Source organism: Varroa jacobsoni, unplaced genomic scaffold (assembly GCF_002532875.2).
Source record: "Varroa jacobsoni isolate VJ856 unplaced genomic scaffold, vjacob_1.0 scaffold_1238, whole genome shotgun sequence".
Lineage (NCBI taxonomy): Eukaryota > Metazoa > Arthropoda > Arachnida > Mesostigmata > Varroidae > Varroa > Varroa jacobsoni.
The window spans coordinates 105383-131623 of record NW_019214140.1 but is presented as its reverse complement, the minus strand read 5'-3'; the positions used below and the strand labels follow the sequence as shown (position 1 = coordinate 131623).

At 40.3% G+C, this 26241-nt stretch overlaps 3 protein-coding genes and 1 long non-coding RNA gene across 8 annotated transcripts in view; 1 reads left to right on the top strand and 3 right to left on the bottom strand.

Moving 5' to 3' along the window:
• The first annotated feature begins 951 nt into the window (after positions 1–951).
• Positions 952–3314, top strand: LOC111267910 (uncharacterized). Its single transcript, XR_002684913.2, has 3 exons — positions 952–1139; positions 1619–1705; positions 2784–3314. It is a non-coding gene; the product is annotated as an uncharacterized LOC111267910 (long non-coding RNA).
• Positions 3315–3444: 130 nt separating this feature from the next.
• LOC111267909 (uncharacterized) lies at positions 3445–7832 on the bottom strand. Its single transcript, XM_086971494.1, has 2 exons — positions 7244–7832; positions 3445–5648 (listed from the first exon to the last, which is right to left on the bottom strand). The coding sequence occupies exons 1-2, from the start codon at positions 7268–7270 to the stop codon at positions 5172–5174; spliced, it is 504 nt and encodes a 167-aa protein (XP_086827620.1). The 5' UTR covers positions 7271–7832; the 3' UTR covers positions 3445–5171.
• A 3470-nt stretch (positions 7833–11302) lies between these two features.
• Positions 11303–13629, bottom strand: LOC111267908 (uncharacterized). Of its 2 annotated transcripts, XM_022846485.2 has the most exons (3): positions 13073–13629; positions 12524–12655; positions 11303–12134 (listed from the first exon to the last, which is right to left on the bottom strand). In XM_022846485.2, the coding sequence occupies exons 1-3, from the start codon at positions 13335–13337 to the stop codon at positions 12040–12042; spliced, it is 492 nt and encodes a 163-aa protein (XP_022702220.1). In that variant the 5' UTR covers positions 13338–13629; the 3' UTR covers positions 11303–12039. The 2 variants fall into 2 exon arrangements, with proteins under 2 accessions (XP_022702220.1, XP_022702219.1); XM_022846484.2 differs by having other exon boundaries at positions 12524–13629.
• Positions 13630–15340: 1711 nt separating this feature from the next.
• The window catches only part of LOC111267907 (uncharacterized), a 112546-nt gene continuing 101645 nt past the window's right edge, over positions 15341–26241 (bottom strand). For all 4 annotated transcript variants that reach the window (XM_022846479.2, XM_022846482.2, XM_022846480.2 and 1 more), the window contains 13 exons: positions 26034–26175; positions 25535–25720; positions 24267–24405; positions 23130–23369; positions 21176–21449; positions 19952–20094; positions 19365–19596; positions 18933–19150; positions 18501–18578; positions 18242–18394; positions 17729–18004; positions 17247–17580; positions 15341–17115 (listed from right to left, as the gene is read on the bottom strand). In XM_022846479.2, the coding sequence (XP_022702214.1) occupies positions 16886–17115; positions 17247–17580; positions 17729–18004; positions 18242–18394; positions 18501–18578; positions 18933–19150; positions 19365–19596; positions 19952–20094; positions 21176–21449; positions 23130–23369; positions 24267–24405; positions 25535–25720; positions 26034–26175 (2645 nt within the window). In that variant the 3' untranslated portion in view covers positions 15341–16885. The remainder of the gene's footprint in view (positions 17116–17246; positions 17581–17728; positions 18005–18241; positions 18395–18500; positions 18579–18932; positions 19151–19364; positions 19597–19951; positions 20095–21175; positions 21450–23129; positions 23370–24266; positions 24406–25534; positions 25721–26033; positions 26176–26241) is intronic.

Below are 26241 nucleotides of genomic sequence, written 5' to 3'. Positions count from 1 at the left end.
TTATTTGGATATATTCAAGAGTTAACTACACATTCTAATGGAAAGAAGATACGAGCCAATACCGACCTTCGCAATAACAAGTTATCGTATGTTTTTATACTCGAGGTGTTTTTCGTCCCGCCGAAAGTTCACATGAAGCTGTTATAAGCATCGCGCGATTTTGCTAAATGGCATTAATAGTAAAGAAAGTAGTAAAAGTATTTGTTCAGCAAAGGCAGTTTGAAATAAAACTAATATATAACTAAATAAAGTAGACATCAAATTACGCGGGTAAAGACTAGCAGTCAGGAGTGACCTGGGCAGAAATAGCAGCCATTTCGAAACAAGGAATGGAGCCAAGATGATAGTGACACTAAGTTCTGCCTGATGTTCCCTTTTCCCAGTCTATTTAGTATCATAGTAACAACAACCGTGGCAACAGTAGCAAACAAAAGCCAATTTTAATGTCTGGCCCCAAGGGCTAGAATAAAAATGGAGGGAAAAAGTATGTTTTATTGCAAAGCAACCCTATATATATATGCACTACGTAAAAACAAATACCATTTGTAAAATTGTATGTCTCTGGCCGATCCTGATATCCGCATCACTGAGCAATGCTCAATGTAATTGTCTCCTATTTTCGAGGCTAATTTCCTTCAGATGACACCTTTGGTAGAAAACGTAATGTTGATACTGCATCTCTACTTAGCCGTAACTAAAATCACTCCAAAGCCGTGTTGTGTTTCAGACTTATGATTTATCTAAGCTAATGTAGTCGATTTTTATGGAATATGGCCTATCTGCAACATTTATGTAGAGCGTATTCAGGCAGAGGTAGCAAAACTTACAGTGAGCGAATATAGACTATTTGAAAAAACCGGGCTTACTATAACGTTGCCATATACGACGTGGCAGGTTCTAATTCGAATAACTTAAGAGCAGATATATCAGATAGATAAAACGGCAATTTTCTTTATCAGTTCTATTGTCTATAACACAAATGTATGCTAAGCCGACGTCTTACAGTACCTGGCATCCTATCTATTAGTTACTGCTGTAAGCAAAGCGGGTACCCATAGGCGCTGATAAAGGGTCTACATAATTCGAATTTATTATTGTCTTGTGTCTTTTGGCTGTTTACCCAACAAAATCGAATAACGGTACGTGCAGCGACTGCTTTATATATCGCGTTTATAATCTAGCGATAAGTAATTTATACGCTTTATCGCTCAAGCGCTCATTCTCTAACGACCAATCTATTATCATTAATCACTCCGTAGAATTGTGCATAACGTTTTACAAGACTGAATAATTTACCTGATGAAAAGGCATGTTCAACGGAGATCTTAGTGCAATGGAGAAGACAATGAGGCATATAAATGATGGCAATCTATAGCAAGCAACAATTTTTACGCAGCCGACCGTTCAAAGCGTACAGGCTCAGTCTACGATAGCATGTAACTAACATTCAAATGAGTATTTTTTACCTGAACCAATTTTATTTAACTTTAATTTAAGATCGGTCAATAAAAGCTGTATGCAGTTGAAACCCCTCCTTAGCCGGACATCAATTATCTGTATCAGAATAAGGGCATCATGTCTAAATAAGACTAGTTAATTATGTGAAGGACATCTTTAGCGTATTGCAGCTATGGAGCAAAGAACGAAGACTATTTGAGGACTGAGCGTGGTGCTTTTGGGTGCTATTGCCCCGGAAAATAGTTCGGTGAGTAGCAGTAGAAAAATGTATACGGCGTGCGGAAACTTACGGGTTTCTCGGGATTGATACATGTTTGCCTGCGTTCGATAACTTTCGAGTTTCTTCAAGTAGAATTCACCAAACACGGTCCATAGAAAACATTTCCAGAATGACTGCGTTTTTTCTAAGAAAAAAAAAGATGTTTGGCGAGTACTCTGTCCATGGACAGACGAAAAATATATTTAACTTGACAGAGAACACAGTTAGGAAACTTAGCCGTAATCTATGATTTTAGTTTGGAAAGCATGGTTCTTGGCGAAATCGATTTAGGATTGAGCTTCTAATTCGTAAAACGGCAGCAGCGGAACATATTTTTGTCGTAATGCTTCGATGTTGGCCATCCCTAACTAGTATCTTGCCCAGTTGGGGATGGCCAGTAATAGTAGTATAACAATAATCTGTCCTCTGCAAATCGTCGTTATCATCTTTGCGGCGCTTAATTTTGAACTCGGAACCCCGCAATTAAACAGAATTTACGGCTAACATTTGAAAAGTTCAAAGGAATCATCAATTACGTGCGTGCACTTCAAATATCAGAATCGGAACCCAATTACAGATAGGAAAACAAGGTGCTAAGCCATTGTAGCATTCTATGTCGCATACGTTTGTGACAGACTACACGAAAAAGGAGTTCACAGGATCTGTTCGAAATTGAAGCATCCACTCGAAACTAAATTTGACGGGCGAATTTTACATTTTTACTCCGCTAAACCAGCCCGTCGTTATCGGGCCATAATAGATTATACTTAGGACGGGTGGTGATGTTAACTTAAATGGCTCTAAATCCTATAGGAAAACTCATAAAGCATTGGCTGATATTTACTTCCATCCATCGTGCTTCGTCGTTCATCGACTGACCACAACATTGTTGCTTTCGAATGTATTCTAGCGGAACAACAAACTGTTATTGGTTACGTTCTCACGCTAATAAGCACCGTATTGTCATTCGACCTTTCATTGTGTGAGTTTCACGATAGCCATTACTTTGCAACAAACAGCCAGCGGTTAGTGCATTTATCGGTGTGATTTCCACCGTTATGAACAGGGAACAGCTAAGCTTCACCAACCTCGGCCACAAACTGAGATGGGCTATATTCGACGCCCGAAGACCCCTGACGCCCCGTTTCGCAGCTCCCCTTGAGACAAAAAGAACAAGCGATATCGACATTTCGAAGATCCAACACACGCCAGGATTATTTATTTCTAATGAAGAGCGACAACTGTCCGTACCTGTTACACACCTCTCACAGCGTTGCTAATAGGACAACACCTCATGCGGCCACTTTCTAGAAGTCTGAAGTGACAGTAGAGCTATAGCCTTTTCGCGTGCTGCGCGAGAAGCGATGACGCATGGAAAACTGCGACAGCTAAGTACATCTCAAGTTCCAATAGCGGAACAGAGCGGAGCGGATTAAGAAACAGAACTTCGCTAGAGATATAAAGAATCGGATTTGTATGTGGTATGTGCTACGTTGTCATTATCGTAACTCATCATTAGTGTTTGGTCAAATCGCAGCAGGGGCGAGGTATCTGGAGAGGATTAGGCGAAGTAAAACAATCATTATTTGTTTAGAATCATTTTACGAAGATTTTTCAGACGACCTATGATGCATTAAAGAATATCTTAACTTCTAAGTTCTTTCCGCTTCTGTGAAGAAGGAGTCACCTTTTGGCAGACACCGTGGTATAGCGAAAATACAGACGGCTGATTAAAAATCGGTTGCTTTATTCCTTGCTGAATAAGTCTAGATAAAATAAATACTTATGGCTATTAATTGTTATTTATTATCGTTATGAAACGAAGTGTAAGTGTTGAGTCCAATGTTAGTTCCAATCCAATTTAATAATCACAAGGTACCATAAAGTCATATTAATGGTAAAAGTAATAATGATAGGTGAGGTACTAACTTCCGGTAACTAGCATCACTCTGAAAGCGCTTTCGGCCCATATGACGATGCAAATATAAAAACACATATGCTCGTACCGATCTATTTGCCTTACATTACGCAGCAGAGCAACGAAGACATGCCATGTAGTTGTTTATAAAGTGTACGTAATATAACTTATATTGCAGAAACGATAGCGTAGATAGATATGGAAAAAGGACGGTTTCACTCATAGCATAGGTAGTTGGGCATACGTGTAAACAGAGTGAGGCTAGGGGCCGTTGTACACTCGTCAAAAGGTAGACCGCTGACTTCTAAGTCGAAGATAAATAAAACTTGAACAATGCAGATACTCAGGTGAAATTCTACAGCAAACAATAAATTAATTTGAATAAAACACATCCCGCCTCCGCGGTAACGGCCCACCACCCCCGTAGGACGTGTCATTCCTTTTTCTATTTTACTCACCGTGATTACCACATAGAAGATGTCATTTCGGCATAGCCCTTTATCTACCCGTCGTGATCCTGAAGAAGGAATGGGCGCTGATCATAAACGTGACAAACATGTAGCGTCCTTGATTTGTTTACACAAACCATTAATTGATAAAATATACATTACAAACCATGTCCTTTTCCAATGTACGTTCGTTCTATCATTCCAGCGCCAGCACTACCGAGGCGCACACAGCCATGGCATTCTGCCGGCAATATACCCTATTCATAAGTAAGTAACTGATTCGTTCTGTATTATGAGGTATTATCTAGGCGTCATAAGTTAAATTCGACCGTTCACGCCGGCCTCTCTATATATAGGCAAGTCAAAATAAAATCGCTTCCTGCATTAAATTTCTACATAAAGACATGCACTTACCATCTAAAACAGTAATACAAATAGGACGTTGACGACTCTAACTCTTGCAGGGTTGATTTCTTACCGCCTTTAGAAATCAGCTTCTATGAGATGCTCAATCTATATTCGGATTCACAGTAACAATATTTATAATGATAGAATAACAAAGAGAAGTCCTAGTAAAAATACTTCCGCCTCTTCTCGACTGTCCGAATATAACGCTCTTTAGAGTAGAAACGTTCAGCAATCGAAATCAACGTATAAAATAAAAAGAATGGTGAAGGCCGAGTCGAGATAAGAGCAAATGTTGTCCAGTTGGTGATCCCTATGCTACAAACAAGTAAAAACGCCGTGTATAGCGTACCGACTGTAAAAGAGTTTCAGATGCTCAAGTCCCTTTAGGTAGATGGCTTGTATTTCTAGTAACACTACTCAAAGCATTGCAATAACGTTATGGCTAACATTCGTTCAGGTGCTCTTTATAAACTGAAATCTTAATTATATAAAAACCAGGACATGGATGCGGGTAACTTTTTGTCATCAATTTATCCGCAATGAAAAACAGACCATCAAAAAAAATAATTCGTCATAGGCTGCTTGCATGGTAGGGGTAGATTTGTTTTGGCAACTAAAACTTTGAACACGGTAGCGCCGTGCATGTAAAACGCACCGTACTGCAATTTCTAATAACAAATTAATAGCCATATCCTCCATAAGATCTCGCGATGAACGATGGCGATCCCAGAGATACAGGTATTCCAACAGGCAGTATCACGCCCGAAACAGCTATTGGTTTAGGCCGAAGAGGTTTGGACTTGCTAATGTACACTTTTTTCCCATAAATCGGCTGTCCTCGCTGGTATGCCAATTCAGGCATGTAGAACCCTCCGGTTAGGGTCCGAGCCCTTTCAAATGGCTTATCGATAGCAGGAGCAAAGAGGCTTGGTTTCCCGTCGTCGTAATCAGTAGGATCCAACAGCTGGTACGCTAAGGAATCTTTCAAGTAGGCCGATATCAATTTATAACCTTCTTGCCCGTGATGCGTGATGAGCCTATGCAGGTTTGGAATGGGTAGTGGCTTAAATATAGGCGCTGTCCTGACTTGTGCGTCGTGATAGTACTCGCTGTTGGCAGTCGCTGGGTGTAGCATCATCGCTGATGTGAGAAGCATCTGAGGAAGCGTAAGATTGAGTCATTTTTATTTCAAACATAACTTTTACAAGCGCAAATCGCCGTAATAGCTATATCATTCGTTTATTCGGGATACGAGGTTATGACCAGGTAAGAAAATCTACAGAAAATCTGGTCTAAGGGTAATAATATGGTTCTAGTTAGCAAGTCTATCGGACTTTGCTCATAAATAACTCAATAAAGGGCATAGAGCGCTTATTAGTTAGAGAGGCTTTTCACGGTATGGTTGCTCATACCTATAAAAGAGCTTACTAACTGGTTTAGGCTTGTTACTTATTTTTGTTATATAGAGATTGGGTTGACAACGCTTGATTTAGTTCGTTTACTTATTGGGTGCAGTGAATGTATATTGATGCATTTCGTTCTAAATGAAGGCCGTGAAAAGGAATCGGTAACAATACAGTAACGTTCTACGACTGAAAAGACTCAGAATGTCATCGTATATAATGTATAGTCTAAATGCTCAAGTGTTTTACGCTTGATACTGTTGGCCAATGGTGCTTCATAGGGAACGCTCTCAATTTGTGTGTAGTAACAAATATATGTAACAGTATATTACATAGGCGAATGCGACTAGATGTTGATAAGATCTACCAGCGTGAATAATAGGTACAGCCTACCGTCCTATCGGCTTAAGGTATATTTATCATTCAGCAGGAGACAGCATAAAACGATTATCTGGATGTTCTTTCGATTTCGTTTTAACGTACTACATATATAGGAAGAGCTTCCGGTAAATAATTTCGAATTTCGTTATCGGTTCGCGATAACAAAACTATTTTGATTAGAAAACCACAATTGACGGCTGTTGAAGATAACGATCACATAGTAATACGAAGTGGATCTTCAATGTAGTGGCAGCTGGGTTTGATCGGCCGTAACAGGTACAAATCGATCGAAATGCCCTGCCAACAGTACAATGGATGCGCGCTCTAATATACATGAATGAAGAATTTTATTATAGCATTTTCGAGGTTATGCCGAGGCTGAAAGTATATCAATGTATCCATTGCAGCTTATCATGGAATCTATGGATTTATTATGCAAACATTATCCCTTAAACTAGAAAACTGCACAAGTAGTATGAAGAAACGTTTTCAATTTATGTTTCAACGCACCATTTCTTAGGACAATAATTCTTAACAACCAACCAAATTTTATATATAATTCTCGGTACGGATAAATCGCCTAACGCCAGTTTGGCGGTAGGTCGCTTTTATGAGCGACCTATGAGAGTTAGAACGCGCCATAGTCAGTAAGTATGCTAATAAATGAATTACAATAAGCGTCATCGCCTTAGTAAAGGTACGTAATATTCACGATCGGTGTTGTAGAGGTTTTTCAGCTTGAAACAAGTCGTAAGACCGAGGGCAGGGAGAACTTAAGCCGTATTTACGTTTCACTTCCGTCGAGCGTCCATGATATAAAGCAGCATGTCAGGCCAATACTGCAGGAAAATGTATTCTTTGCGTAACATATGACCACATGAGAACAAAATTAGATCGACTTGAAATCTATCCAGATTGGGGATCATTAAAAATCCTGTCAGTTGCCACCAACTTGTCTTAATCTCACCGTCAAGACGTCGACATAGCAAACCATGGCGGTCAAGTCACACGTCCGTTGCAAAGCGTTGCTGTTTTGCTTTATTATAAACGTGTCCTTACACGGTTACCTTCGACTCGAACTCACACAACACCAGCGGCACAGTCAATCCCGTTACGAACCGTTGCCAGGTGGCGAACCTGGACAACATAGGCAAATTCTAGCTAAGCACGCTAACTAAAGTCGACAAGTCGGAATGAAATGAGAACAGTGACGCGACGGGGCGTGGGGGGGTTCGCACATTATTTTGACCACTGCTCGCTCGCCAATATTCGCCATAGCACGCATCACGATCGCCAATGCTGTCTGGATCCCACTGGGGTAAGGGAAGATGGCAAGCTAATCCGCACACATGGATGCTCAACGTACCCATTTGCCTGACAATAACGACCCTATGGTTAAAAGTCGTAGAAACGCGAAAACTATGGATTTTTAAAATGATGAAAACAACGAGATACATCTGTAGACCAGCGCACAGAACAAAACACAAATGGAGACGTCATACAGAGGTTGCTATCAGAGACATTGAGTACAAAAAATAAGCCTAAACCGGTGCGAGATATTTACCATTCCATCGATCGGATTGTTTCCTACGGGCTGAGCGATTATCACGAACGAGACAGACCAAAAGTGCAACTCGGTTGCCGGCAGTCGGATCGTAGCTATCAAGCCACGAGACGACAGTCACTCCCAGACTGATATATCAAAGTGTCATTCCTATACTCCATTAGTTACAAATAATAAAGTTACCCGTCAATACTAGTTTAGGACATTGGCGTAATTCAAATGCAATGAATAAAATACAAAGACCTTCCCGCGGCAGATTTTACGATGGGACAGCACCAATGAATGTGACGAAAATCGCGTGCGACGGCTCTCCAGTTGATAGCTTCGACACAAGACAAAATGGCGGCTATTCCCATGACGAAACGATCCCTAGGCGACGGTTTTGCCTGTGCAGAGCCCGTCGTCATACACCATAGTTGCTTCCTCTACATAAAGATATATCAATAATGACGCCGTTATAATAAGTAATGTAATATATATAATAAGTAATATTATAATAAGTAATGACGCCGATAGTACAACTTACGGCAGTTGCAAATAAGCTAAGTCAATGGCAAACAATTCCCAGACCCTTTGCGTGAGCCTGGACCACCGATCCGTGGTTTTCCGACGTGCTGGGGCAATCATGAAAAAAGCAACAGCAAAGAAGAACGATCGCACATTTACTGCTGTCACCTATGTAGTCTAAATTGTTTCGGTTCGAAATAGGCACTTATCGTACCTCGAACGACATTGGTGGAAAAAATTTGAGGTCATAGTCGGCTTATATATGTCTATATAATAATCTCCAGTTCTTTACTGTTTTTTTGTAAACAATGACAATAGAACCTAGTATATAAATCGTTTGTGTTGTGAATAAGAGAAGCAACAAAAGAAAGGCTTCATACAAATGACTGTAGCATGAGCGTAAACCGCTCCATAATAGTAACTAATTTATTGGTAAACAATACATATCAATCGAAAACATACGAGAATATAGAACGGGCAACTTGTGTAATAGCATCTATGCGATGGCCTATACAATATTCTGCAACGGCAGCCTTTAGAAACAGAAAAACATCAATCAGACAATTCTTACTATATCGGGAACCGGACACCAGTCATCACCATTAGATTGCGCAATTTACTACTAAAAAATAGTGCAAGCGAGCTTTGGTCAGGGATGCTTGCAAGCTTTACATATATTAGTACATTTTTTTTAATATCTACAAGCTAAAAGGGAGTGTCATTTTGTTTGCTTTTTGATCTGATCCGGCGTTTGAGGTGCTACTCTAAAGGTAGTTTGACCTTGTACTTAGTAAATTGTTAATCCAGGGAACAAAGCAACCTTCTGACTAATGTTGTAAGTCTATGCAGGAGCCTGAGGGAGAAATCTGAATAGAAGGTTGTTTTAGCGTTTCGTTTGGGTATCAGTTCAGCTTTTTGCTCATAAAGCGAAGCTGAACCACCAGTCTAATTTTGGAAGTCGTGACTTTCGTTCTTGCCCGCACGGCAAGAAGAATGACTGTTTCGGTGGCCCTTCGTAATCGATGATACCTCTAGCTTAAACGATTAGTTGGCTCAATCATGACTAAGAAATATGTAATGATACGGTTTATTTACATAATTAGCATTATTTCAATTCAAATCATACGATTCATTCGGATCGTTTTATATATATGACCCATCTTGCTACAGGATGATAAATGCTGACCGTATGGGAACTATTCTAAATCATGATCTGGCACAGCAGCTAAACCCGATGACATGATAATTATGGGAAAAAAATTATAGGTATCGAAACAAACATAAAAATCATAGTAAGAGTAAAATGAGTTAGCTGAACATATCGACGCGCGCATCGATTCCTGTAAGAGCTCCGTAGTGGGGGGTATGTTTTTGGGGTTAGACTAATATACATGAGCAGAAAATAGGAAATCACATTTAATCATTATCGGCACACTATCAAATGGACACTAGCTTAAAGAAAGATACTAAACTTAACACTTACAAAAGTGAGTCAAAGATTGACTCGAATAATGTACGACGGAAGTCAGCCGGCATATCCGACAACGTCGCGGGCACAGAATCAACACTAGCTATTTTCGTTTCTGTTCCTTTTCATACAAAAAAAAACAATAGACGACATCACCTTTTTCCTATACTCGAATACTTAACAATAATATGTATTTCATTGATCGCTCTCCAGGCAACGAGAATGATTGCATTATGAGCCATTCATACTGCTAAAGAATCTATGAACGGCGTCATAGCTCATACCTGTTAGCCCCATTCTATGTTAATCTACCGTATAGCAATAGCGAGCATGAAGACCATATAATGCCTCGGGGTTAAGGCGCATCCTCACATAATCATAGCGAACCCAGTATAGGATTTCCTTTGTTGTCGTATGGGCGCTGCTAGCTTCGGAGGAATACAAAATGCGGACGTACTTAATAGTACTTTGTGACCGCGACGGCAGTAAATAAATGACATTATTAAATAACTGTGACGAATTAAATTAATAGTTCGATACTGATTTGCTTAATCTATATATAAGCGCCCTCTCACACGAGACCTATAGAAAGCATAAATAGTCTTACAGTACAATTCTAACAATAAGTGTGCGTCCATCTGCGAACGTCAAGAGAATATTCGATCTTCGACTCTGATTGTTTTTACCAGCCAATTTGCCCATAACAAAAAATTCATTTTGAATTTGCGCGCCAAATAGTGACCAAAACAATATATCTATGAAGCATAGATGCGCTGTTTACAACTTTTTCTAATAAATACAACTAGCAAAATATAGGAAAATATCTCAAAAGTAAATTTTCGTTTGCGCGCCTTCGCTTGCATGGACGCCTAATTATCTTATTACCTTTTTAAAACATTTGAAAGCAGTTTGGCTTCTACAGCTTCCTGAGAACAAATGTCGGTCGCGAACGTGCCTCCATATTTTTAACGGAAGAATGCAAAGAATTTCTCTTGCAGGGGAATTTCTCATGTCCCATGTAACAGTTATTTATAAACAGGTACTAACATTTCTTGTTTATCATATATGGCATAGGGTATAAAACAAAATAGGGCAATTTTTGCAAACAAAGCTTTGCTCGTTCTCATGCTCTGTGATTACCCTTATAGAATATAACATCTGTGAAGCTTTTCTTTCCAAATGCTACTACGGGATCATATACCAGCTTTGTCTACTGAAGAATCTCTACAGAAGAAGACCCAAATTTACGCCATACCCAGGCTACTGCACAGGTGGACCCAATCAAAGCGTTTCTTAGTTGTAATCAACAAGTTGTTTCGTTTTAAAAACAAAGCTCCAGACTACGACATAACCTATTAATACATAGTTTTTTACACCGAATTTTCATTTTGAGATAACTAATGGCGTTTTTAATGTAATAACAAATGTGCGATCCGATTCTCGGACATAATATCGCACCACAGTAATTTAACGTCGTCATCTGGGACAGTCGCCTGTGGCTGAAATAGCTGCATTTTATGTAGATGGGATAATAATAAGCATGTGTACCAAGCGAACAGAGGTCTATGCTTGACAAAATCACCGTGTTAGAATTTTGTCTAAATCTCCTGCATGGCAAAAGGAGTCTATCGAGAAAAATGTCGGAATTATGGTTTTCGTAGATATCACACTGCTTAAATAGGCTTTCGTTTAACACATCCAACGCAATGTAGTAGCAATATTTTATTCGTAACGTATATATTATATCACATATGACTTATATATTATATCTTATCGCGAATGTGCACTCATCTAGTGCGATAACAAAGTCACGATAAAATACAAACGATACAGTCACGGCAAAATGGAAAAAAGATTTTTCAGTAAACCATAGTTTGCGAGAGACAGTTTTAAAGGTTTCAGGTTAACTTACACATTTCCCGATCTGGCCAAAAACAGCAAACAGAAGGTCAGCGACTAAAGCTACTTTCTAAGTTGGTTCAAATATGTGTGGTTTTTTAATGTACGAAGGTCTGTTCCTTCTATAAACTTGTTATTATTATTATTATTATAAAACGACGGAAGAGTCTCAGATTTGTAGCTTGTGCATACTTTAAGAACCATTCCTGTTTCTTTTTTTCTCTATTCTCATTACAACAGGCACATGCTGTTTGTATACTATATCGGATTAGAGTATGCTGTTCGAAAGATTCCCTGTGCAACTTTCATAGATCGGATTCAGTGTCTACAATCCCGGGGCAAGCGAAACTGGAACACCAGCTTCAACGATCCCGTGCACAACGGGTATGCCAAGATGGTGGCCGACGAAACCTCCTTGAACTGGAACAGGAGCGATACAGAAATTTAAGATAATTGCTTTGGTTTACATTTCCTGTTCACACCGTGCAGTAGTATCATATTGGTTATAGCCAGAGTTATAGTATGTGCGTTTATAGATAAAATGTCTGTTTGAAGTTAACTTCAATGATAATTGAATATAAATGAATTGATAAATGAATTGATCAAACGATGAAAAATTGCTTCCGGATATCGTAACTGATAACAATACCTATCCTGTAATAATTTATCGTACATTTGTTAAAAAAGTAAGAGCAATTTTTTTTGTAGTGTTTTCATGATATACAGGACTAAAGTTTTCAAATATGTTAACACGCATGAATGTTATAGGATACATATTTAAAAACATAACAAGAATATCAATGACTTACCTAGGGCTAATGGGACTCTGTGATAGGCGTATCCATTATTGTTGCGAGTTACGGGCGTAAGGAAAGGCTTGGAAAGTTTACGTGCATCCGTACTTTCGAAGGCGCGTGAAACAACATTGAATTGACCCTTGCCTACGAAAGGATTAATAGATCCATCGTGGTGGTGCAGTATGTCTGTAGAACCTTCGTTTAAGACATCTCCCAATTGTTTTATCAGTTCTGGTGCTAGGATCGGGCCATTAAGACCGACTTCTTTATGAAATGCAACACGAGGACCCGCTTCATGTATACCGACGTCTTTTGGCAACGGTAAGTAAAAGTCTTTATGAGCCAAGTTGGGTTGAGAAGGATGGTAGCTAGTTTTTCTAGGCGGGGGTCTCTGGAAGCTTTCTTCACCATGAATTCCTTGAGGTTTAGGCAGAGCTTTCACACCAGCTTCTTTCTCTAGTGGGTTGTGCACAGGTTCTGCAGTTTTAAATTTAGCATGGTGTCTAAAATTTTTTGTGTAATGCTGTTGTACTGGTGTGTAAAAATCATGTAAGGGCTCACCTTGTCCGTGAAGAAATGGAGCAGCCTGTCGAACGATAGGTGGCTTCTTTACAGCTATGGATACATTAAGATCAGCACGTTTTGCTGGCACATTAGCATGACCAGGATGTCGGGGGACATACTGGTATCCGTAGTACGTTCCACCACTTAGGCCAAGTTCATAAAGCTTTCCATAGTCATCGAATGGCGCTAAAGGTCCGAACCAAGCAAACGCGCTGCCGACAATTGCCGTCGCCAACACAAGTGTGTACCGGATGAGAAGCATTGTTAGAATGAGCAGAAGTAAAAAGATGTCTTCTTTAGGAAGCCTCGGTTAGCACTTCGAAACAATTGAAGGTAACAAAGGGACACGAGAAGATTCAGCTCGCCAAGGATATTTGCGACTTCATGATTTACTGGCCATTAAACGAACAAACAGTCCGTCGTTTGTACGACACTATAAATAGAAGTAATACTAAAGTGCGCCCCAGCGAGGCTTTCTTTCACTAATGCATATATAACTAGCGTCAACCCTACAATGTATGATTTATTGGTAAATTTAATAGCGAGGGCAAGCATGGTTGATTCTCCGATCAGTTGGATATAGTGAACACCTACGTGGGGCAAGATAGCCTCTATCACATTTCTTCCCATGGCGCTGCTTTCCAACTTGTTCCCGAATTCGCGTCTCTACTCTGGGTTTGCCACGGTCGCGCATGTTACGCGGTTGACGGCGGGACCTCGTCAAAGCTGCTAGCGCGAAAATGTTACGTGAGTAAAGACACCCTGTTGAGCACAGTTCCATATGGGAACAAAGTTGTCGAAAACTTTTTGATCGAAAATTACTGCAGCTATTGCCGTTTCGTGGAAGCGGTGATGTGCGTGTTACGGTATGTCGCTGACTAAGTAATGCTTTTGCCGACGTGATCTGGTCTTACTGCTCGTTTGATAGAAAAGAAGTATTTAGATAAAGCACGCTTAATACCACACTTCTATAATTAACGCTGCTTTCGTCGGAGTCAACTGGAACTTCAGCAGGCTGTTTTTGCGGTGCTTAGATCGAAACTTGCAGTAATAAAGAAAATAGACCTTCATATTTGCCATTTGTATCGTAAGCTAAGTGATGGGTGAAACTTAGTTTCTTTGTACACTCCTTTTTTTTGTTTAGTTTCTCTAAGTTAAACGCTTGGTGGAAACCCACATTGCGGTATAGTAAATAAATCGAATGATCTTCCGAATCGAATGAAGATACCTGGTTTCATTGATTGCGCGTTAGCAATTAGACTTCAGACTTTTGGTACATTGGCCGCTTTGTAGCTAACGTAATAATTTTCGTATCTAGCTGATGTTATTTCATTACATTAGTCGGCGGTATTTGGTGCCAGCGGATAATAGCCCTGAATGTCGCTCGCTTGTCGGTTCCTGGGAAAGGCCCTAGCGCGTTAAGGCTCGTCACGCGCTTGGCATAAAAACAATAGCCGGAAACATCGTGTTTTCATGAATGAGCGAAGACATGAAAGAAGATTAGCTACGATTGGTTGACAGAAATACCACATATACGAGCTAGTCATCGCCACCGTGATAATAAAACTTTGTTAGGTACCTAATACCAATTGGATATTTATTCTATCTCTGCAAAGAAAAAGGCCCGCTGACAATTCCATGTAACTTCAATGTGTAGTTTTGGCTTTCGAATTGAACAAATGTAATTGCAGTTAACGAAGTACGGAAGCTAAGGCCCATTTATACTGTAGACAATGTCAGGTTTAAGCTCTGGTTACACTCTACTGTAAATTAGCTATAGACGATACAATGCAAGTAAAAGCGCTCACGTCATTCTGCTAAGATCTGTGAGGGGCGACAGGCGAGGGCATGACATAATGTATCACATTTGATGCACTGTATTTTTACTTGCTAAAACAATCGGGGAGGACCATCTTTGAAGACAGGACGCCACCCGCTTGCAGTTGACATTTACATTGGCCTTAACATTTAACACTTACTACTACATATATATTGACTGATTAAGCACTAATGAATCCATTCTACCCAACCTACAGAGTTGGGGGAATTTTCAAATACAGAGCGGGAGCTGAGAAGCAGGAGCGGGTCCCTTTATTAGTTGATCCGAGGAAAGTTGATCCTGTATATTTCGATAATCGTATGAGTATCACATGGTGGCGAACAAATTTTTGGGAGAAGTCTCACTACAACGCCAATCCTATTTGAAGTTTTTTGTTTGTTGATTCGTTTGTCCAATTTGAATGTAAAAATAAAACGCTTTCTCAATTTATTATTAAATAAATTTATTGCCAGGCTATAGTACAACGTCGTCGCAATAGAATGTAATGAATTCTGTCGTTGCAAAAATCAGCGGTTTAGGTTATGTCAGTAGTAGGGCATAGCTCAGGTCAAAGTCGGTTTTCATTCTCAACGCAGGACCGTAGTGTCCGACGCTGATTTCGCATGGTTTTACGCAAACGTATCGTGAAGAATTAGTACAATATTAAAACCTTAAGGACTAAACCGGATTGTTTTTTGTCAATTGATAATTATCTTCCAGGTTAGACATAGATGAAAATTATAAGAAAATCATAAGGAGCAGTGCTCATGATGTCTTCTGCGGCGGGTTCAGTCGTGGGTCCACGGAAGCAAACCAACAAACCATTCTATTAAATAGCAAAATATTCAGTAACGTATACAGCCAACTAAAACACTTAATGATTATGAATCAAGACGCCCGCGAGACGAAATTTCATCTTTCGTCCCCATAATATGGCATTAAATGTTATCTACGGATCTATAGTTATACGTCCAACCGGCTTTTGAAGTCTTCCTTTCGCCGTACAATGATTGTACCTGCGAGAAGACCCAAGATTCAGGATAGTTTGTACCGGTATGCTCGTTAGGCATACAGTTTGTATATTATGTATGTATATATATCGGTGTACGCACATCAAACGCATGATTGACGTCACGCAGAGCGTCGAAAAACGAAAATAATGAAAAAAATGACACAAAACGTACCATTGCGCATTACCATTACATATGCAATGGCTTTCTACCCAGCAAAAATCAGCTGAAAGGTCTGGACAGCAACCGTTTAAAATTGTACTTCGTTATTACAATGTGTCCCTGCCGCAATAATGTACCTCCAGGCTTTCGATCTTTTAAAGGAATGAAGCGGAATCACGCCTTGGGGTGTTGCAAAAGCTAGTTAAACGTGCTGCAAGCAAGCAATGGACCGCAGGGTGGTGGATCACAAATATATATATGTGTACCTTCCGTGAACACACCTGTCTACGGGAGGTTGGATGGCCACTAAACGTTTTCCGTTGTTTTCCGCATACATTATATGATAATATATTAGGGCACGCTAGCAAACAAAGATGGAATACGTTCGAATTATTTGTGTAGATAGTGACTTCCTGTTTATCCTTATCGTGATCTTTTTGTTATACAATATAGTAATGTTATTAAACGATTCAGGCGCACGCGCACGTTTTTATGTATTACAAAATAAGATTGGCGTTCAGTCTAATGCGGGGCAGTTAATTATTCTCTAGCTATCTAGACATCTTTAGTCATTATGTATTGGTGCTTATCGATATGCACATATATACAGAGCATTTCCTTCTACTGTATCTGGCTGTTGAAGAAAAACGACGTTCGCTATCATTGAACGTATTCATGGCCATTTTTAGCGGCGCCATTTTCGTCACTCGATAGGTCATCATGTAACGAAAACTAAATTCTGCTAAGTTCCAAGTTTTTCCTGTGTCTAGTCCCCAGCAGCAGAACAGGCTGGAGGCCTAAAGTCGCATCGACCGCTGTCTAACTGACGTGCCACGATTTATAGCAGTCATCTGGACCGCTTCGCCATTGCGAGTAGGTGATGCATTGTCTGTCAAACGCGCCTGTCGAAGCCATTGTGCACGCTCCAATATAGGCCATATGTAGACGGTAGGGTGAAGCATGGACTTCCACTTTCAGGGCCGAAGGCACCAGGCGAGAAACATCAGCGATTATACGCTCCCGCAGGCCCGACAGTAATGTTAGACCACCTACAAAATAAAAGAAAGATTTCGGTGAATGGGTTAGAATCGACGTGCTTTCTTTTGAAGTAATGCAAACGTGTGCAATAGTTAGCGTGTTAATTGATTGAGCTACAAAAATGAAAGCCCTGTAGACTTACCACTGAGATAAATACTCCGCGCCATCTGCTTTCGCATATCAATCGAATTTTGCATAATGGCCTTCGCGATGAGTTTGCTGAGGCCTGGGCAATCCAAGCCCCACATCTGAGGCTGGAATAAACCTTCTGCTACCGAAAAACGCGCTTGGTCCAGTTCGATAACTGGGTCCGCCCCTGTTAAAAGCGTCAAACCAGACAGTTGGACAGCTTTTGAAAAGGAAGTAGGATTCGAATTGAATTGTTGTAATTCGGAGACATAGTCAGGCGCGACGTAACACAGTTCTTGAAATATGTGCCGTAACATATATACGTCCAATGGATTAAACAAAGACACCTGCAAAATAAATCAAAGTGTCAATCCTGACGTACGCGAAATGTTTCTTCCTACCAATGACAGCACTTCCTGTCGAATTGTTTCTCGAGCCGCTACCAACGATTCGCTACGACGCGTGTCGTCGTCATCTTATTCTTTTGATACATACCCTTTTCTGGGCTAGTTCATGCGCGAGGTTTTGAATAATTTTTTGGTCTCCATTGAGTAGCCGGGAAACACCGGAGTCAACTACGTAGCCGTCAGCGATTGGCAAGATGTCAAGACGGTTGCCAATATCCACTACGATCCCTGATGTCGTATTGTATGCGTAGAGCGCACAAATAGCTTGATGTGTAATATTCAAACCTTTGACACCCAGATCCTCCAAGAAGAACTTAGCAATTGCTGCTTGCGTCGATAGACTATATGTCTGTGGAAGGATGACCTGCATGAGCACCAGAAAACGTATTCGTTATCCTAAGAGGAACATAAGGATAATAACGAATTAATAATAAAATATTGCTATAACTCATCGTGTGATTTTTCGGCTCCGCGAATATGAGCCAATTGATTGCCTAAGTAAGGTACTCCTTTTTTTCCCGTAACTTAATAATTATTATATCCGTTGGATAGCATTCTGAAAGTTTTCAAAGCAGTCCAACCCTCCTCTGTATGTGTTCACCTGAACATTGTATTCTGTCAGCTCTGCCTGACTGAGACGAAGATCCTTAAGAACTTTGTTGACAAGGTGTGTCAAATAGGTTGTGTCCATAGTCAGCTTTGTCACCTTGTCCACGGAGGCCAGAGGAAAGATGAGGCGGCAGTTCTTACGAATCTAAAGGACATATTAAGGCGTAGTTAAACAGAACCAAACGGATTATGTTTAAGGTGCGCACAAGCGTAGATATGTTTATACGCGGCAAAGTAAACAGTTAACTTACGTTTTCGTTGAGCGCATCCTCTCCAAAATACGCCCTTTTTGACGTCTTGTCAATGGCCAAAAAGGATGGGAAGTATACCTGCGATGACATTCATAATTTTGAGACTTCTAGATCATTGAAGGGCGATCAAACAGGAGATTTAAGCTTGATTCTACGGCGTACTGCATTACACATACTCAGTGTTTCTGCTTAGAAAGACGGACAAAGCACTCGCGTCTTACTCAGCCGTTAATCTATGCTTTCGTACACAGGTAGGTTTTTTAGGATAAAAGACTTACGTTGAAACATTCTAAGCCAGCATAATTAAGCTAATAGTGCTTTAATACAAGACTACTCTGATACAACTGTGTTAGTTCATTAGTGGTCCTGGTTAAATTTGCCAAATATGGTTTCATCGTTAGGTTGCTATCTACTGTTTTTCATTCAATTAACCTGCGGTAATGTTGCCTGGTCCATGAGAATGCCGGCGCGAACGGAGCAGGATCCAAGGTCAAGTACAAGACATCTTTTGTGACTGCTCAACGGCCGGCTTGAGGGAACAACAAAGTTAAGCGAGATGTCAGCATGAGCCATCAAATGGCGATACCATTCATCTCGCTCTTTTGTTGAGCTCAACTGAAGTACCGTTGCACTCACGGGACTCGCCGACGCTGCGAGAAGGGAAAAAGTCGCTGTTTATGGTGTGCAACTTTAATTATTCCAATGAGATTCTTGAGAACGATCACTTCATTTTCTACATTTTCCTCCAACGGGGTCAGTATAGGTAACTGAAGTCTTGCTAGGCTATAATAGATAATTATCTTTACTGACGTTGGATTCAAATGGACGGACAACTTTCCTGCATAGAGCAATCCTTTTGCTTACACGAGAAGTCGAGGCCGATACTCCGATCGTCGAGAAGTTGTAGAATACATTTTCCGGTGAGGTCCACCTTTTGTAGCGGTCGTTGAGTAAACTCTCCCTCGAACACGTGGATACGCCCATCTTTGAGGTGTAGAAATTTTTCGCGAAATTTGGAATTAAGCACAATATGCGCATAGCCTTTCATCTCAGGGGGACTTGGCCGCTCTGCTATATCCTGCAAGGTGTACATGTCCTACAAATAGAAAAGACTACCATTTATCGGAAGCCTCTGTCTCTTGAACGCACAGTAATATGTAAAATGAATATAATAAAACTGAACTTAGAAGATTGATTGTACGTTTAGTATATCATGGACGATTTTAATATAAATATCTTCCGTGACGTTACGATGCATTCACTGTATATGTGCCTTTTTTTTTGCGAAAATAAGATGCGCTCAGAGGACTCTGCAGTTGCTGTCGCAGTTTAAAATTAATCAAATCAAACATTTAAGAAGCAATACGTTAACAGGACTGACGGCCCAATGTTTGTACTTTTCAAGCAAATAAATAGGCTAGAAAGGACAAACAGTCGTGACGATAGCCTACCTTGAGAAGAGGTATCAGTGCCTCACTGCCGCAAAGATTCGTCGAACTGAGAGATTTGATCTTTGAGTTTGCCAGTGAATCAAGAGGATCATTGGAATTATCAACAAGAGCCTGAGCTCCAACCACCGTATCGTCGCCGTTTACTGACAAAAGAAAAAAACGACAACAGAGTTATTTTCGACTACGTAGGATGCAAGATATATGCAACATTTATGTAGGCACTTTAGCGGTAATATTTAGGTTTTTGAGGATAATTTGGCACAAATTCTTTCGCTATTCCTGGCACTAAACAAATAGTACTTTTTGATATAATCACAAGGAGACTTTATCATAGCGGTAAGAGGAGGTTCGCTGTTGAGATGCAGAAAAAAACATCTGCTGTCATCCAATACCTTCATGATAAATACTAATTACTACCGAGATCCCCGATTGCGTCTTCATTCGACCGGAAGCTATACAATCGAAAATAAACTGCAAATGGCTCGAAAAGTGAGTAGATAAGGGCGCAAAATGTCCCTGCTTATAATCCTAAATTGAACGCAGAAATTTGTAATTGATTCTAAAGGGGAAATATTTGTCACCAACTGAGCTATCAAAATAAGCTCGTCTCTCAGGCCTATTGCATGTTAAGGCTTTTTCAGACCGTTAAACTTTTTTGTTTATGGAACATATGGTAAGAGTTACTGTTGCTAGTAGCATTAGCAACTCTTCATTAACCGTGTTTTAACGTTATATGCCAAAATGAACAGCTTCCTACATTTGTCTCATAGAGCTGCATGCTAAAACATATGTCTATCTCGATCCGGCGACTAAGACAGTAGCCACAAGCACGGAATTACTATTGCCTCAATTCACAGTGGCCATTCATTATAATAATCCACCAATTTTTTTCCATTTCTTATACCGCATAGACGTCAAAAAAACGTCTCACACGCATTGTTGGGCTACATGAAATTGAAAATGGCGTCGATGGTTGGTATGTGTAGTGACTGTAGTTTTTGAAGCTTTATGCAAAAACGGTCAATCATAACGGCTTTAACCCCTTCAACATACTTAAAGATAACAAATTAGGACTAACGTTCAGTTGGGTTAGGCCTTCGAATTGACCCCGCGACGATAAGTTCCCCCGAACGCCGTGCATACACGAAATGCGATATGTAATTTTCGTGTTGCCTGTTTCGTTCTGGCCTTATTTTGTTGTAACTTCGCTCAAGCCGAACTCACCGATGGACTTTAGAGTTCCATTAAGTCGCTCCTCAAGGCGGTTAATATTATCCATTTGACACTGACCAAATCTGCCAAGCGTCACCCTTTCTAACTGATCTTTGAGGGTGGCACTAAAACCTTGTCGGGTTGTTAGTCGAGTTTCTTTCATCTTGAGAGACTTCTCGGACGGGCTTTTGTTTGCAGACTCATGTAGCTTGTCACTTGAAGGCAGCTCCAGCCGCTGTACTGTCAGCGGCTTCATCACTTCTTCCAAGCTTTGTTCTAAAATGCTCTGGAATCGAAAAAATTGATTATACCCACTGCTGAATTGAATGTAACTTTGTTACAAAGTGTTATACTTTGTGGAAACGCACTGATCTTGAAGTCAATGCCGTTCTCACTGTTATAGAACGGTTTACGGCATACGAAGTAGACGCTGCAGTGTCACGCATCTGTACTCAACGGACGACGATAATCCAGTTCAAGGAAAAATTACAACAAATCAATCGACAGGACCTGTACAGCAGAGATAGACTGAGACATTTCATTACTACTCAACGCAAGACATCTATTTCGAAAAAGACCTGATATCTAAAGATACCTACTACGCATGAGGTTGACTAGCTTCTGAACATTTCAATTTCCGTAGAAAAACCATTAACTTGTGCTAACTTTTTTTTTGTTCTGCCTTTACAACTACATTAGCCTCATAAAATAGAGTTTCTATTGATTTAATTGTGTCAGCTAGTGAATGACCAAAAGCGTAGTGCATTGCACCTTGTTGTTATGAGTGCCCACTCCATGTTGATTTTCCTATAATTGTGTTATCAGTTCGTCACGTCTGCGAACTCAAGCCACGTACACGTACAGCCCGCTGCACGTTAAAGCACGCAGCTGAGCTTCATTTTTCCATGAAGCCTGACGCTGTTTTCATGTTGTCTTGAGAAAGAAAATTTCTAAGTTGTCCCAATCGGATAATTTTCTGGCGGTGTTGGGCGTCACTGCCCGTTAAGGGACTCTTTTGATCGAACCTGAAGCGACTTTTGATCTTTCGCTTCATGGTATCTGAATATTTTGGATTGATTAAGTATAATTACGTATTGCCTAGGTTCGAATCCTTTTTTTTTCGAACAAATACTTGTTTTTTCCAATTACCTGATACACAGTAACAGCTTTTCCACAAGTACTTCAATAAATCTGCAACGTTACCAGCGTCTGTTCATTCTACAGTAGCGTAATAAAAGGATATCATCCCTGGATCATATACACACCAGTCAAATCCTGTTACCTTGCCTACATATTATCTATTATGTGCAATGGCGAGCCTCGATCAGATATTGAACTTCCGATCAGTTACATAGCAATGTGATGTTTTTTTGTTATTCCGTTGTACGCTCTATTGAAATACTACCTAATATAAACATTCAAAACCGTTTATTCTTCAAATCCATATAGTCATAAAGCGGCCTGAATATCATCATTCATGGTAAAAACACTGCACTTTTGATATCGCGTTCCGTCCATCGTTGCACTTTACCCACCGAACTGACGTCGGCAAAAAAAATGACGACTCTTATCGTTTAACGTTTCAACAAGCTTTAGCAATTGTTTCCTGTCGCCAAATCTTTCAGAAATCTAGCTCTTACATCTAGCAATGACCTTTCTGCTAGGTGTCCTGTATTGACGTGCATTCAGAACAGCAAAAGGCTTCCAACACAAGAACCCATTCAGGAAGAGAACAATAACAATAACTGCTTAATTAAGCGCAGGCCAGTACAGGCTACATTAACCTAGGAATAGGGTTCCCAACGGAAATCCACGCTCTGAGCCAGTGTTGGGGCACAATCTTCGTGCCGTAAACATCAGCGTCGTAATACTAGCCATTGGGTGAGCTAGATTTACAAAGCCAGTAATTACGTATTAATAGTTAAGTTAATCGATGCCATGCGGATGATGGATGAGATTGTCGTACCTCTCTAGCAAAAGAAGCTGCACTTTTTCGTGGCGAGGTTAGATTAAACGGTTTAAGTGTAGGCGACGAGTGATCTAGCAGGTGCGACTGTTGACTTAACATTGATACCGTAACAGGATTTAGAAGAGTTACAGCTGGTGAACGTTCCTGTTCGTGTTCGGCTTCTTGGCTGATGTAGGACGTAGACGACACAATTTTACGTCGCGGTGGCGCCGATCGGTGACGAATCTTTTCCAAAACCTATAAATCGCCTACTTGCGTTAGAAGAAATGCCACCAGTCGTTTGAAATTGTACATAGTAAAAAAAGTTCAGCATGTTAACGGGTTCTGCATATACAGATCATCGCAAACAAAATGTCGTTTAAGCACATGTACTAAACACAACACAAGTTTGTGATCAAGACATAAACGGGCGGTAAATGCTGTTTCTACCAGCCAAGTTCACGCGACCACATCGCTGGCCGCGTAACCCGGCAGTCTCCATGCGTACGAGCAACATTTCGAAGGTGTAGCTGTCTAGTACAATTTATCCAAGGTTCAACTGTCCTACGTTGGGTTCATTAGTACAAAACTTTTTGCCTGGTTAACAGTCAAGGCGCAAAATAGGACAACAGAAATTATTGTCCTACCACATTGAAAATGCCAACGAGTGCCAATACGATTTGATGTAGAAGTCGCACCCAATTCAAAAGCTTCATGCAAGAATTGTTATGGGTGTTTGGATACTCTATTACATGTGTCTTTCGACCACAGATTCTATGATACGATGAGGACACTTCGTTACCAAAGAAAATGATTCGGCATAGACTTGTCTTATTTTCCCAGCGATGCGTTAGTCAAGGCTCGAATATTCGAACTTTTTTATTGTCTTATCTCAGTAAACTTACCTTATAGAGGCTTGTAATAAACAGCTAAAGTTTACAAGTAAATATTGTACGCTTCATTACGTTACGCGAAACCCTAGCGGACAATCCCGTTTATACGAAACTTATCACATTATTGGTAAGTGAATACTGTTCTTTTTGCCTTGAGCAAATTCGCAGTTGGCAAGAATTTTAAGTTCTAAAAATATTGCATCGTATACAGTTGCTGAAATAGCCCAACTTAAATTACAACAGCCGTATTGAACTTATGCACCTTCTCGTTATTCTTGGCGATATTTTCGAAGTTCTTGATAAGGTTGAGCAGGTTTGTGGAATGCGATATTTTTGGCTGATGGTCTCGAATGAGTTTTTCCACTGCTGAACGCACTTTCTCTGCCCGCTCCTCGAACAACCTACAAACAATGTTATTATATATAGGATAAATGTTTAGTTGAAACAAGCCTTGATCGAAATTCAGTTGCAAAAACCGTACTAATGATGAATCCAATATGTTACAATACCGCTAGATATTTTCACTGAGAAAATGCCTCCATCTACTGGCAGATACCGAACTCAAAAACAATTCGTACGTAAAAACTATGAGTGTCGACTCCCAGATTACGATACGCCCAATACTCTAGTCAGACCCGCGATAGAACGAACGTCGAGATTCATAACACACGTACGTTAGGTTACATTTGACCTACATCCACCAATGACAAACGTAACGCCCAATGATGACTGCCTAAACGACAATCTAGTTGGCGTTTTTAGGTTGGTGCCATGGAAATATTGTGATGACTCAAACAAGTGATCGTTTAGCTGTCGTAAAATGTTTCAAAGCTAAAGGCTGAGAACAGCGGACTGGTCGCACCGATTCATATCTACTGCAGGGCAGTCAATGTAGGTTCTCCAAAATCGAGCCACTTTTATAGTCCCACCTATTACAATCAATAAGCAATCTCTCTATGTATACAGCAAATAATAAAAGCCTACGGTATTACTAGTAACAGCGGTTTCTTCGAAGTACATCTAAGAATATTGGCTTTAGCTTGTGTTTTTCACCGTCATTTGAACCAGTCTATTATACTAAGCTAGTGAATGTTCTGCACATGCACATAGACATATGTGTATACACAGAACGATGCCCTAGTCAGTCCTGATCAGTCGTTTCTGTTGCATGTACTGCCCGTCCGAGCACAAAGTTATTTAGTAAAATGCTACAATTATCTTCTTCTATAGTTCTATAACGAGGAGACAAAGTAGAGATTCTCTTGTGAGGGTCGTTCGGTGCCATCAATAAATCTATGCGAATTAATCTTATAGCTTTTTTAAATGTACAATGTATGGCGTCCTAGGTGTTTCAAAAGCTAAATCCTTTAAAACACCTAAAAAAATTTTTTCCTTTTAGGTGCTTTAAGCGACTGTGCCTCGAACGGGAATCGACCTACTTTGCTTTTACTATATATTTTATGCTTATCTCGAGCGTAGACTAGCTTTCTGTAATACAATGTAACGAGAAGAATGCCGTCGGTCAGATACCGTTGATGCTGATCGGCGGTGTGGCTACTTAAATTCGGATTGTTGTGACCGCTGTCAAGGTTATGTAAACTTTGTTGCTGCTGTCGGGAAAATTGTTGGCGGATCTCAGTGACAACCGTGTTAACTGAGTTCGTCTCGGAACTCTCCGAATTAGAGTCGGACTCTACGTGCCTTGGCGAGCCTAACCTAAAATAACCAGCCAAATACAAAACGTTAGATTTATCCAACCAAGCCGCGTTTATATTTATCACACTGACGTCTGATCGACGTTAAAATGCCATTATCAAGTACAAATTTTGCACATTAGATAACATCGTGAGGTATTCAATGGTCCAACATCTGTCCACCAGTGTGTAAGACTCAAATAATCTGATATTATATATATATAAGCACACCATGTACAGCAATGTTTCAATAGGAGGCCATGCATAGCATTTACGGCCAAGGTGGTGCCGAAAATGTTGTAGTCACAAACAAGTCCTATTTCATATTGTCATACCGGGGAGAAGGGGTTCTCATAGGGAGGTGTGGATGATGTATGGACGAGGTACGAAGGGGCTGAATTTTTCTCCGCTGGGGTTCTTCATAATATTGTTCTTCCAGGTCCTCCTCGGGAATTACCTCTAGTTCCTTAATCGGATCTGAAATAAAAAAGCGCCGTATAATATATAGGTTATTTGCGCTTCATAAACGATCGTTTCAGTGAC